The 12,421-nt window shown below is 34.3% G+C and overlaps 1 protein-coding gene and 1 long non-coding RNA gene across 26 annotated transcripts in view; one reads left to right on the forward strand and one right to left on the reverse strand.

Moving 5' to 3' along the window:
• CEP170 (centrosomal protein 170) overlaps positions 1-8,273 on the forward strand; it is a 144,357-nt gene extending 136,084 nt beyond the window's left edge. For 24 of the 25 annotated variants that reach the window (XM_082469981.1, XM_082469980.1, XM_082469971.1 and 21 more), the window contains 3 exons: positions 3,456-3,549; positions 4,307-4,358; positions 5,949-8,273. In XM_082469981.1, the coding sequence (XP_082326107.1) occupies positions 3,456-3,549; positions 4,307-4,358; positions 5,949-6,238 (436 nt within the window). In that variant the 3' untranslated portion in view covers positions 6,239-8,273. The remainder of the gene's footprint in view (positions 1-3,455; positions 3,550-4,306; positions 4,359-5,948) is intronic. The other variant, XM_082469962.1, reaches the window with a different exon arrangement.
• Positions 1-12,421, reverse strand: part of LOC309665210 — a 402,660-nt gene that overhangs the window by 84,388 nt on the left and 305,851 nt on the right. The gene's annotated exons all lie outside the window — the stretch shown is intronic.

Raw genomic sequence — 12,421 nt, forward strand, 5'->3', positions numbered from 1 at the left:
CTTTAGTCTAGTTACAGCTTCCTCATCAGTAAAAAGAACAAAATGAGTACTCTTGTTAGACTCAGAAAATTTATGTTAAAAGGCCGTAGATAGTCAAAAACTAGATTTTCTAATGCCTTTGCTATTTATTTATGTTGAATTACAATAATATTTTCAGTGTCTGACCCCTTCGCTAGCCAGAGTCTTGTGTATAGGGACTGTGTTGTATTGAATTTTCTATTCCTCAATTCCCTCCATGAAGTATGTCCATTGTCATCTCTCATCATCCCCTAGCCCTCTCAACTGGACCCAGTTTTTGAGTGTCCAACACCTCTCCCATCCTTCAGGACGTAAATTCCATGGCAATATCTCTAAGAACCCTTCTCTGAATTTTCTCAAGTGCCTTTCCTACGGGTTCCCACAGTATCACATCCTGTATTTCCCTTCTTACACTTATCCCAGTGAATTGTAATTACCTGCTTACTTGGCTGCCTTCTGCACTCAGTTGTGAGGGCATCAAAACAGTGCTGGACAAATAATGTGCAGTCAAAAAATCATTCAATCAGTGATTGAATTTGGAGACTTAATTCCCATATAAGATTCTGTTAATCGATGTTTATTTCATTAATTTAGTCCCTTGGTTAATAACCCTCCCATAATGCTCTAGTTTTAGGATATCCCTTTGGTGGAATTAAATTCAAAATGATAACAGTTATATATCACCTTCAACTACACTGAGTACTTGAGCCAAACTCAAGGGATGTCTCCTAGTATTAAATAGTAGGCATATGATTGGGCCCTAAAGGTTTGTTAATTCATGTGTAATAAGTAATTGATTAAGCTGACTTTTTTTTTCCTACAAATTTCAGTTGGGCTTTACGCCAGGGAAGGGAGAGCTTCATTTGTCTCTGGGCACATGCTTGATTAGTAAATCATAGGAGGATGGTTTGTCATGTGAAGGAGAGCTCTCTTACTTGTGACAGAAGATGGGATCAGCAAACTTGGGAATGATGTAGTCATTAAAGGAACACATACACAATACTCCACCTAAGATGATGTTAGAGCACTAATGACTTAATCACTGAGTACGATTAAAATGAAAATAATGCACTCATTTATAAGCCCAATCAGAAATTAGAAAATGGTATTATTTATAAAGAGCCTGCAACTAATGTAATTTCTCTAAATCAGTTATAAACCTGAAAATGTGCACATTTTTAATTTAGAAAGATCCAGTGAAAATATATTGTTATTATACCTTTTACTTCTTTGTAACATGATTTTAATAATAAAAATATTTTTTAAATAATAAAATAAATTTTAAAAATAAAAAGGGGTGGGGGCTTCCCTGGTGGCGCAGTGGTTGAGAATCTGCCTGCCAATGCAGGGGACACGGGTTCGAGCCCTGGTCTGGGAAGATCCCACATGCCACGGAGCGACTAAGCCCGTGAGCCACAACTACTGAGCCTGCGCGTCTGGAGCCTGTGCTCCGCAACGGGAGAGGCCGCGACGGTGAGAGGCCCCCGCTCGCCACAACTGGAGAAAGCCCTCGCACAGAAACGAAGACCCAACACAGCCAAAAATAAATATAAATTAATTAATTAATTTTAAAAAAAAAGATTAAAAACCTAAAAATGAACTAAGTTTTTAAAAAAATAAAAAATAAAAATAAAAAGGGGTGATTGGACTTAGATGGATTAGAAGTTGTGAATAGTAAAATACAGATGGGAAAGCAAAATAATGAAATTAAGACAAATCACATGTAGGTAGCAAAGACAGCTGCCTGCTCAAATAAATGAGCTAGAATGTAAGTTCCGTGAGAGTAGGGGTCTTTGTCTAAACATACAGTGACTAGAATGTACAATATTTGTTACTATTTGTTGATGAATGATTATTAAATTATTACTCTCTAGGAAATTAAGTTTCTTTAAAACTCAAAGCTGTATGTGAAAATTGATAAGGGTAAACTTATCAATAAAGACATATTATCTTTAAGTTTTTTATCCCTTCAGTGGCTTAGAACTCTGGGGACATTTGTGTGTGTGTGTGAGTTAGCAACCTCAGGTGACAATTCTAAGACATTTTCAGCAAAGGTGAAATATGTATGGTTCAACAATTTGAAAAAGCACAAGCATTATACTCAGTAACCACCTTCTGGCAAAATTCACTGACTTTTCAGTGTGGCTAAGCACAGACTTTTTATATTGTATGAGTCCATTGTAATTCTAAGTTGGTCCATGAAATAGTCATTGTTTTCTTACTTTCACCAATCCTAATGCTGTAAGGACTCTTTTATAGAGCACATAATAATTTCTTATGCCTTAATATCATAGTCATTAGGATAACAGCTCTTAGATAGCTGGCAAGGATGTTTAGTCTTTTGGGTATAGAAATTTTAACAGTAGATCAGAAGAATATTCTTATATAGGATTCTGGAACCATTGCTGCCTTTTTAAGTATGGTTATTTGTAATTGTTGATGTTCCAGACTTGATTAGATGTTTATGAATTTCATGTTTTTAAATAAGTTGAACCTAGCATATTGAACTTTGAAGAAATACAAATAAAAATGTAATTTAGTTTACTACTTAAATACTGATCAGCTTCTAATAGTAATACTTTACTTTCTGGTACAGTGTTGGTTTTTATATAAGGCAGTTAAACTAGATTTCCAAGCCCAATGACGAAATTCAAATAGAAACTAAAAAGGTACCTAGTATTTACAGCTCTCTAAAGCTGCCGAATCATGTCTTCTAGACTGAAGAGAGAAGTATACCACACTTGAAAGACAAGTCAAAATTTTGTGGTACTTTATTTTATAAGTTAAGATACTTGAAATTAATTTTGAACATAAAGATCTTTATTAGCAATTGTTTTTGTCAAAAGGATAGTGTCTTAACTCTTAATAGGTTATTATGTACAAATATACTAACAGGAATTAGGATTTTTAAAGAAAAGCAGCGTAAGTACTCTAGTTTTCAACCTTTGAAATAATGTACACGCTTTGCTCAATCAATATGAGGCCTTTTCCTATGTAAAGAGGTCTTAACAGACACAGTTGTTTATACCTAATTCAACCTATTTTCATCTTATATTTGTACTGCATATGTTCTCTATGAATGAAGTTGTGTTTTATAAAAGGTGGTTATATGGTTAATTACAAGTATTAGATAAAATTTTGGGGTTATTCATCTACATTTGTTTTATATTTGGTTTTCAGTAAAGAATGAGATAAGTACTAAAGGGTTTATGTGTGTATTCATAACCAGTCAGTTACTTTATTAGTACAAATCTCTCACATAAATGAGTTTATTGGTAATGTTGGCTCAGTATTTAATTCACAGTTCGTGTTAACACTTAGTGTTTTTTTTTAATTCTTGTGTAGCTTTGAAAAGATACGTTGTTTTTGTATTATCATTAAAAATGTGATAAGTTTTTAAAATATGAAAAGTAAAATGCTTATTTTTTTATTTATAGAATATTATTTAAAGACAAAGATCGGAATTGGGATGAAATAGAAAGCAAGTTAAGAGCTGAAAGTGAAGTCCCTATTGTGAAAACCTCAAGCATGGTGTGATCATTTTTCTTGAATATTAAAACATTTTTTTAAAGTAAGGTTTTGTTTTCAGGGAATGATATGCTTATTTTTAAACTGTTGATTTACATTTATAAAAGAAGATGTAAGTGCACAAATTTGGGAAATTTTATGCCTTCAATTGTCTCTCACAGGGATTTAAAATGTTGACTGCTTCAAAGTTGCAGAGGGTATGGAGGAACCTTTTATGTTTCTCACTATTATACACTCTTGTTCTTGTAATAATTATATGTTATAAATAAGCAATTTTGAAATAGGAGCCAAACTCAAATATAAGTTGACATGAGTCATTTCTATTTACTTAATAGATTGCTTGTCTCCTCCTCAAGAATTTGTACAGATTTTTATTGTTCAGGAAGTCATCCTAAAACCGAGGTTGCAGTTTATACATTTTCCAAAGAAAATCCTTAAGCACCTTTACAAAGTTGTTGCAAGATTGATCAATACAAGTTTTTCAGAATCTTTGCCTATTATTATTATTATTATCTTGAACTTTTCATCTTCTGTCATTATCTCATTGAAAAAAAATCTGTTTCAACGTTAAAGATTTTAAAATTTGAATCTTGTTTACTGGATATCATGAATTATTTCATATCCTGTTGCTACAGATGTGGTGCCATGTCAATAATATTAAGGATTCCAAATAAGATTAGTGTGAGGTTCATTGCTTATCAAATCAAATAAAAATGTTTTAATTAAAGTAAGCTAATTTTTGTCATTGCTTTCCCTACAGGAGATTTCTTCTATCTTACAGGAGCTAAAAAGAGTTGAAAAGCAGCTACAAGGTAAATTTACTACTGATTAAGTGAAAAGAGCTAACAGTTTGGGACAAGTACATTCTAAGTGGTATTTCTAAAATATTATTAAGTATTAGAACACTGTTTGATTAAGTGTAATGATGTATGGATAAAGATATAACGTTCTACATATTCAAATTACTCATAAAAAGAAAGTATTAAAACCAGTATAAATAATTAAAAATATAATAAAGTTAAATTCTAGGCACATAGGCTAGAAGTTATAATTCATAGTATTATATATAGTATCTATTATTTATATATAAATAATAGTATATGAAAAATATATAAAATATTAAAATGTGTATATGCAGCTGAAAATGCTTATTGACAGCATTGTTTACTTGATTTGATAATTCTTAAATTATATATATGGTATAACCCAAATGAACTTATGTTATAAATAATAATCATTTGGATAAACCACAAGAAATGAGTGCATATTGGACACAGGGACCAGAAGGAGGAGGTAGAGAAGAAAGAAAAAGAAACTGTTGGCCTCCTAAACTTCAACAGGGACATTGTTTTTGGTGTATGTCAGATCTTTAATTATGCATTTATGCCTATGTGTGTCTTGACCTGGAAGTCCCCAGTGGTACAACAAGCAGATTCCAGAGTCAGTTGCTAATTCTACTGTCTTTGTTGATTGAATTATCAGAGGCGTGATACGTTGGTCCTACTAAGTGATTCTTAACCTTTTTTTCAGCCTCAGCACACCTAAGGGTTATAATATAACCCCCACGAGGCAAAGTGGCTTGTTTACATGATTATTAGCTGGGAGGAGGGCATATGCTTTTAAAAGGACCTCTTAAATAATTCTTGTATCTATGGTGCTTCTTTCTCCCAACTCCCCACTCTACCCAATGCCAAGTTGAAAATCACTGTCCAAGATTTTCCCTTGTCCACGCAAGGATCTTTTGGATTGAAAGCTGGTTTTTATCTGGCCCTTCCCATGAGGTAGCAAGGTCTATTTGGCCTGCTGGGGCTGCCACGGGATATTATCTGGGCTATGAGGGGAACTTTATGGCCCAGTGGTAACATACATACTTGTACATGGCTAATACCGTAGCACTCTCACCAGGATGAATGACAACATGCTGTGGTAGCATTCAGAGTGTGCTGATATTACTTTGGCCTCCTCAACTTTCAGGTTACTCTGAACAGCGTTTTAGCAACCAATCTCCAATTATCTGAGTAATAAATAAGGCCAGGAGTGTTTCTTTAAATCATAACCAATATTTTCATCATCCTCTTATAATGATTAAAGCATATTTCAAAAAGATCTTTCCTGAATTCCATATCTCCAAATCCTAGTCTTCCAGCAGGCTCAGATGCCCATAAGTAGCCTACTCAAGGGACCATAGAAAGCTTTTAGGTTTTTATAATCTACAATATAGATCAGCCCCAGAATTCCTGAAAGTGGGGTTTTAAATATAGAATTGAAAGGATTAGCCAAATTTAAGCTCATATAAGCATCAGTAATTGAAATATTATCCAAGTCATAAGCAATATTCATATCCAGGTTTAACTGTATCTGCAATTATATCTTTTTCCCTCTATTCCTTTTTTTTCTTTCAGCAATCAATGCTATGATTGACCCAGATGGAACTCTGGAAGCTCTGAACAACATGGGATTTTCCAGTGCTATCTTGCCATCTCCATCAAAACAGAAGTCCAGTCCTGTGAATAACCACAGCAGCCCGGGTCAGACACCGACACTTTGCCAACCAGAAGCTAGGGTTCTTCATCCTGCTGCTGTTTCAGTCTCAGCTGAATTTGAGAATGCCGAATCTGAGGCTGATTTCAGTATACATTTCAATAGGTTCAACCCTGATGGGGAAGAGGAAGATGTTACAGTACATGAATGACTTTCTCTTGCTTGTTAAAAATAATTACCTGTGGAATGACTAGGAATATTGGAAGCAGCATAGTGTTGACTTATACAAAATAAGAGAGCTTGGTCAACTACAATCTTGTTATCTCTGTCTTCTTAATTTTATTTATTTATTTTTTATCTATAATGTGGAGTCATAGTAATCCTTTCAAACCATATAGATAACCATTTGATGCACATAGAGGAAAAATCAGATTGTGACAGTTTCACATTTTGTGGTTTTATGATTTTCAAATTGAATTAGATAATTGCATTCTTTCCCTTCATAGATCTTTGTTTTTTTTCTTTAAGCCATGCTGTGACCTACAAGCAAACTAAATACCCAACATTTCTGACCCCCATGTATCCTGTGCCAAGCTGCTCCCTGAAATGGACTTCCTCTTCATCTGTACAGATTTGTTAAACACTTATATTTGCTTCTTAAATAATAGGATTTATATTAGTATTCATTACCATTGGATACAATGACATATTACTCTCCACAGTCAAACTGACCTTTCAAAACAGTCCTTCTTGTGTTCTAAAATTTTCCAACATATATGTGATTTATATAACTTTGTTGCTGCGTAAATTTTCTTGGGGTTTATGGAGATGAACTATTACGTTTGCACTAAGATTTGCTGGGAGTGGTAGGTGGGCATATCTATATGTCAGTAAGGACTAACCATCTTTTTTTTTTTTTGTATATAGGATATGGATAACTGTATTTGTTTTAACCCCACAGTGTTTTACTCCACTTTCAAAAAGATGAATTTGGCACTTTTTACCATTTTTTTTTTAATGAAAGTAAGATTTTGTCTCATTTTAGGGCAAATAACTAGAAGGATTAAACTAGACAGATAGTTTGGGTGGAGTATATTTTTAAAACTAAGAACATGTATATTGGTCCTGTGTTACCAAGTTTATATGTGACAGTTGAAAAAATTTTTCCCTTGAAATGATCATGAAGTTAAAATTTTTGGCATTAGGAAACTTGGAGAACCAGTAGTCATAAGATTAGTGGATAGTTTCACTCCCAAGCAATGAGTTGCTTCTGTGTGTTTCCCTGTAGGACCCAGTAGTAAATCCTGTCTCAGTCGTGTACATTTATAAGGACCCTGCAAGGCGACAACGACCAAGGCTTTGGGCCTGTGCTCAACAGGAAGCTTATGAAAAGTATCTTCTATAAACTTGTTTTTTCTCCTTCCAGTAAGTTCACATTTGGATAAGTTTAAAAAGAAAGTAATTATCTTTATGTTTCCAGAACACTATAATTTGGGTGTATCTTATTAATTCAGTTAAATATTATTAGTAGACCTTGACCCCATCAGTCTATAAAGGTTAAAACTGCAACTTTTACAACTTTTATGAAATACTCTAATATTTCAGCAATAATCCTGTGCTACATTTGTTTTAAGAGAGTAGCTCTGTTCACTTCAAAACTTTACAGGATTTTTAAAAATCCTGTACTGTTGGGCCAGTTAAAGATGCAAAAAAACTGTTTTGTAGAGATGTAAAAACAAAAGTCTGTTGTATAATGGATCTCATATTTTTCTTTAAATTAAAAAAAAATAGGGTAAATGGACTGTTCTCCTTGTAAACCTAAATTCCCAATTCTGTCTAATAAAGGAAGACTGAAAAAATGATTTTAAAGAGCATGAATGGAAAGATACAATTGCTTTGAAGAAATAAGTGAAACATTAAAACAGGGTCAATCCATTTGAAGAAAAAGTATGACAAAGTAATCACCATTGTTTCCTCTTTGTTTAATGTTTGGGTACTGATTATATCAACATGGAAGTAGAAGGTAAGGAGTTGTTTAGGAAAGTATTAGCATCTATTCTACTTACATTATCATTTAAGTGTTTACACAGTTTTGTTCAATTACAAACATTTGGCCTTTTACTATGTTATTTTTATTTTGTATGAATACATTATTCTCCTTATTTATTTTTGTTACCTTTATTACTTATGTTATTTTGTTATGCATTTACAACTCCATTTTTAAATAAAGTGTTTCTGGAACTTTATGCAGTTGATTGTACATTTTATTTCTTCTACCATCTGGATTGCTAATGCTTCATCAATTTATATAATAATTGTATATCATTTTCCAAGGTTTAGCAAAAGAAGAAATTCTTCAGTTTTAATTAATATGTGGTAACTGTAAAACTTCATACTATTTTGGGCTAAAGAAGAAAATATTTTCTTAGCAAATTATAGCAAATATAATTCTCTTAGCTTAATACTCTAATGTAATAGGTACATGCACAGCCTTTATTTTTAGCTGGCCTGGAGTCATCAGAAAGCTTTATGACAGTGATATATTTGGGGAACAAAGAAGAATTTAAAATACATCTTAAATTTAAGAACTATCCATTTGGACTCATTTTCTTTCATTGTATCATTCGTACCCAAGAGTCTTGAATATTTCCCTGTTAACAATAACAATAATGTTATTATTCAGCATTCTATTTCTCGGCCTGACCTTTTTAGGCTTTCCATAATGTGGCTCTTTTTTTATGTCAGTGTACACCTGATACAGACTCTCCACCATGAGTTCCTGACAGTCTGGAGCTTCTTCACCGCTCTGCGTACTGCTTCTTCCTCCCCTTCCTTCCTGCTTATGCACATTCCTTCCATTCTTCAGGGTCCCACCGACCTCTTCATAAAGCTTCCCTCACTTGACTGGGCCACAGCAAAGGGCTGTGCCACATACTTATTTTCCCCTTCCCTTCCCGCCCTATATATACATGTGTTTCTTCCTTCTAAATTAATAATCTCTATTTCCTGGGTATACTGTATTTTAAAATGTCTGTGCTGTTTTGCTTCCTTCATCTGTCTTTGGTTTTGCTTGCCATATATGTCTCTGCCTGACAGGATCGTAACTTTTGAAAGGAAACTAGACTTAGAAGCTTAGGCTCCAGACCCATTCCTCACTACCTAAAAATGTGTTTCTGTATCTTCTGATCTGCAGAATGAAAGCATCTTGATATCCAAGTCCCTTCTAATCCAAGTGTTCTATGACTGTGAAATGGTTCTCCTTCCTGTTTTTCTTCAGAAAACCTTCTCTGATTCCTTGCCCTACAGAATCTTCTCTTCATTGTGTTCTCATAACCCCTTGTTATAGCCCAGATCATATTTATTCAACAACTGTGTACTAAGTGCCTAACACATACATAGGCACTGAGGTTACTGTAGGTGAACAGAAGTAAATGATTGCCTTCACAGACCTTATATTCTAGAATAGGGAAACAGATGATAGAAACTAAAAATTAGTTAAATAAGTTGATGATGTCAGATGGAGGATCCCATTCGCCCTTACCTCCCAGCGGATTGTTTACATAGCTCTCTCCCAATAGACAGTTTCTTAAAAGTAAGTGCATACTGCTCAACAAATGATTCAATTAAATACTTTTTATTCAGGTTTCTGGGAACATTTTGTGGTCTGACTTCCAACCTCCCCTTTCCCCTTTGTTCCCCTGTTTGGTGTAGTTAGGCCCATAGTCTCTCTCTCTCTCTCTTTTTTTTTTTAATTTTTATTGGAGCATAGTTGATTTACAATGTTGTGTTAGTTTCAGGTGTACAGCAAAGTGAATCATTTTTACATATACCCACTTTTTTTAGATTCTTTTTCCATATAGGCCATTACAGAGTATTCAGTTCCCTGTGCTACACAGTAGGTTCTTATTATCTGTTTTATATATAGTAGGGTGTATATGTCATCCCCAACCTCCCAATTTGTCCCTGCCCCCCTTATCCCCTGGTAACCGTAAGTTTGTTTTCTACATCTGTGACTCTACTTCTGTTTTGTAAGTAAGTTCATTAGTACTATTTTTTTTAAGATTCCACATATAAGCAATATCATAAGATTTGTCTTTCTCAGTCTGACTTACTTCACTTAGTATGATAATCTCCAGGTCCATCCATGTTGCTACAAATGGCATTATTTTGTTCTTTTTTATGGCTGAGTAATATTCCATTGTATATATGTACCACATCTTCTTTATCCATTCCTCTATCGATGGACATTTAGGTTGTTTCCATGTCCTGGCTATTGTAAATAGTGCTGCTATGAACATTGGGGTGTGTGTATCTTTTTGAATTATGTTTTTCTCCAGGTATATGCCCAGTAGTGGGATTGCTGGGTCATATGATAGTTCTATTTTTAGTTTTTTAAGGAACCTCCATACTGTTCTCCATAGAGGCTGTACCAAGTTACATTCCCACCAACAGTGTAGGAGGGTTCCCTTTTCTCCACATCCCCTCCAGCATTTATTGTTTGTAGACTTTTTGATGATGGCCATTCTGACTGCTGTGAGGTGATATCTCATTGTAGTTTTGATTTGCACTTCTCTAATAATAAGTGATGTTGAGCATGTTTACATGTCCTTTTTGGCCATCTGTATGTCTTCTTTGGAGAAATGTCTATTTAGACCTTCCACCCATTGTTTGATTGGGTTGTTTGTTTCTTTAATATTGAGCTGCATGAGCTGTTTGTGTATTTTGGAGATTAATCCCTTGTCAGTTGCTTCGTTTGCAAATATTTTCTCCCATTCTGAGGGTTGTCTTTTCGTTTTGTTCATGGTTTCCTTTGCTGTGCAAAAGCTTTTAAGTTTAATTAGATCCCATTTGTTTGTTTTTATTTTCATTACTCCAGGAGGTAGGTCATAAAAGATCTTGCTGTCATTTATGTCATAGAGTGTTCTGCCTATATTTTCCTCTAAGAGTTTGATAGTATCTGGCCTTACATTTAGGTCTTTAATCCATTTTGAGTTTATTTTTGTGTATGGTGTTAGGGAGTGTTCTAATTTTATTCTTTTACATGTAGCTGTCCAGTTTTTCCAGCACCACTTATTGAAGAGGCTGTCTTTTCTCCATTGTATATTCTTGCCTCCTTTATGAAAGATAAGGTGACCATATGTGCGTGGGTTTATCTCTGGGCTTTCTATCCTGTTCCATTGATCTATATTTCTGTTTTTGTGCCAGTACCATACTGTCTTGATTACTGTAGCTATGTAATATTGTCTGAAGTCAGGGAGCCTGATCCCTCCAGCTCCATTTTTCTTTCTCAACATTTTCTTTCTCAAAGCCAATTGCTTTGGCTATTCGGGGTCTTTTGTGTTTCCATACAAATTGTGAAATTTTTTGTTCTAGTTATGTGAAAAATGCCATTTGTAGTTTGATAGGGATTGCACTGAATCTGTAGATTGCTTTGGGTAGTATAGTCATTTTCACAATGTTGATTCTTCCAATCCAAGAACATGGTATATCTCTCCATCTGTTTGTATCATCTTTAACTTCTTTCATCAGTGTCTTATAGTTTTCTGCATACAGGTCTTTTGTCTCCTTCGGTAGATTTATTCCTAGCTATTGTATTCTTTTTGTTGCAATGGTAAATGGGAGTGTTTCCTTAATTTCTCTTTCAGAATTTTCATCATTAGTGTATAGGAATGCAAGAGATTTCTGTGCATTAATTTTGTATCCTCCTACATTACCAAATTCATTGATCAGCTCTAGTAGTTTTCTGGTAGAGTGTTTAGGATTCTCTGTGTATAGTATCATGTCATCTGCAAACAGTGACAGCTTTACTTCTTGTTTTCCGATTTGTATTCCTTTTATTTCTTTTTATTCTCTGATTGCTGTGGCTAAAACTTCCAAAACTATGTTGAATAATAGTGGTGACAGTGGGCAACCTTGTCTTGTTCCTGATCTTAGTGGAAATGGTTTCAGTTTTTCACCATTGAGAACGATGTTGGCTGTGGGTTTGTCATATATGGCCTTTATTATGTTGAGGAAAGTTCCCTCTATGCCTACTTTATGGAGGGTTTTTATCATAAATGGGTGTTGAATTTTGTCAAAAGCTTTTTCTGCATCTATTGAGATGATTATATGTTTTTTATCCTTCAGTTTGTTAGTATGGTGTATCACATTGGTTTGCGTATATTGAAGAATCATTCCATTCCTACAGTAAACCCCACTTGATCATGGTGTATGATCCTTTTAATGTGCTGTTGGATTCTGTTTGCTAGTATTTTGTTGAGGATTTTTGCATCTATGTTCATCAGTGATATTGGCCTGTAGTTTTCTTTCTTTGTGAAATCATTGTCTGGTTTTGGTATCAGAGTGATGGGGGTCTCATAGAATGAGTTTGGGAGTGTTCCTCCCTCTGCTATAC

Source organism: Balaenoptera physalus (genome assembly GCF_965194825.1).
Source record: "Balaenoptera physalus genome assembly, chromosome: 1".
NCBI lineage: Eukaryota > Metazoa > Chordata > Mammalia > Artiodactyla > Balaenopteridae > Balaenoptera > Balaenoptera physalus.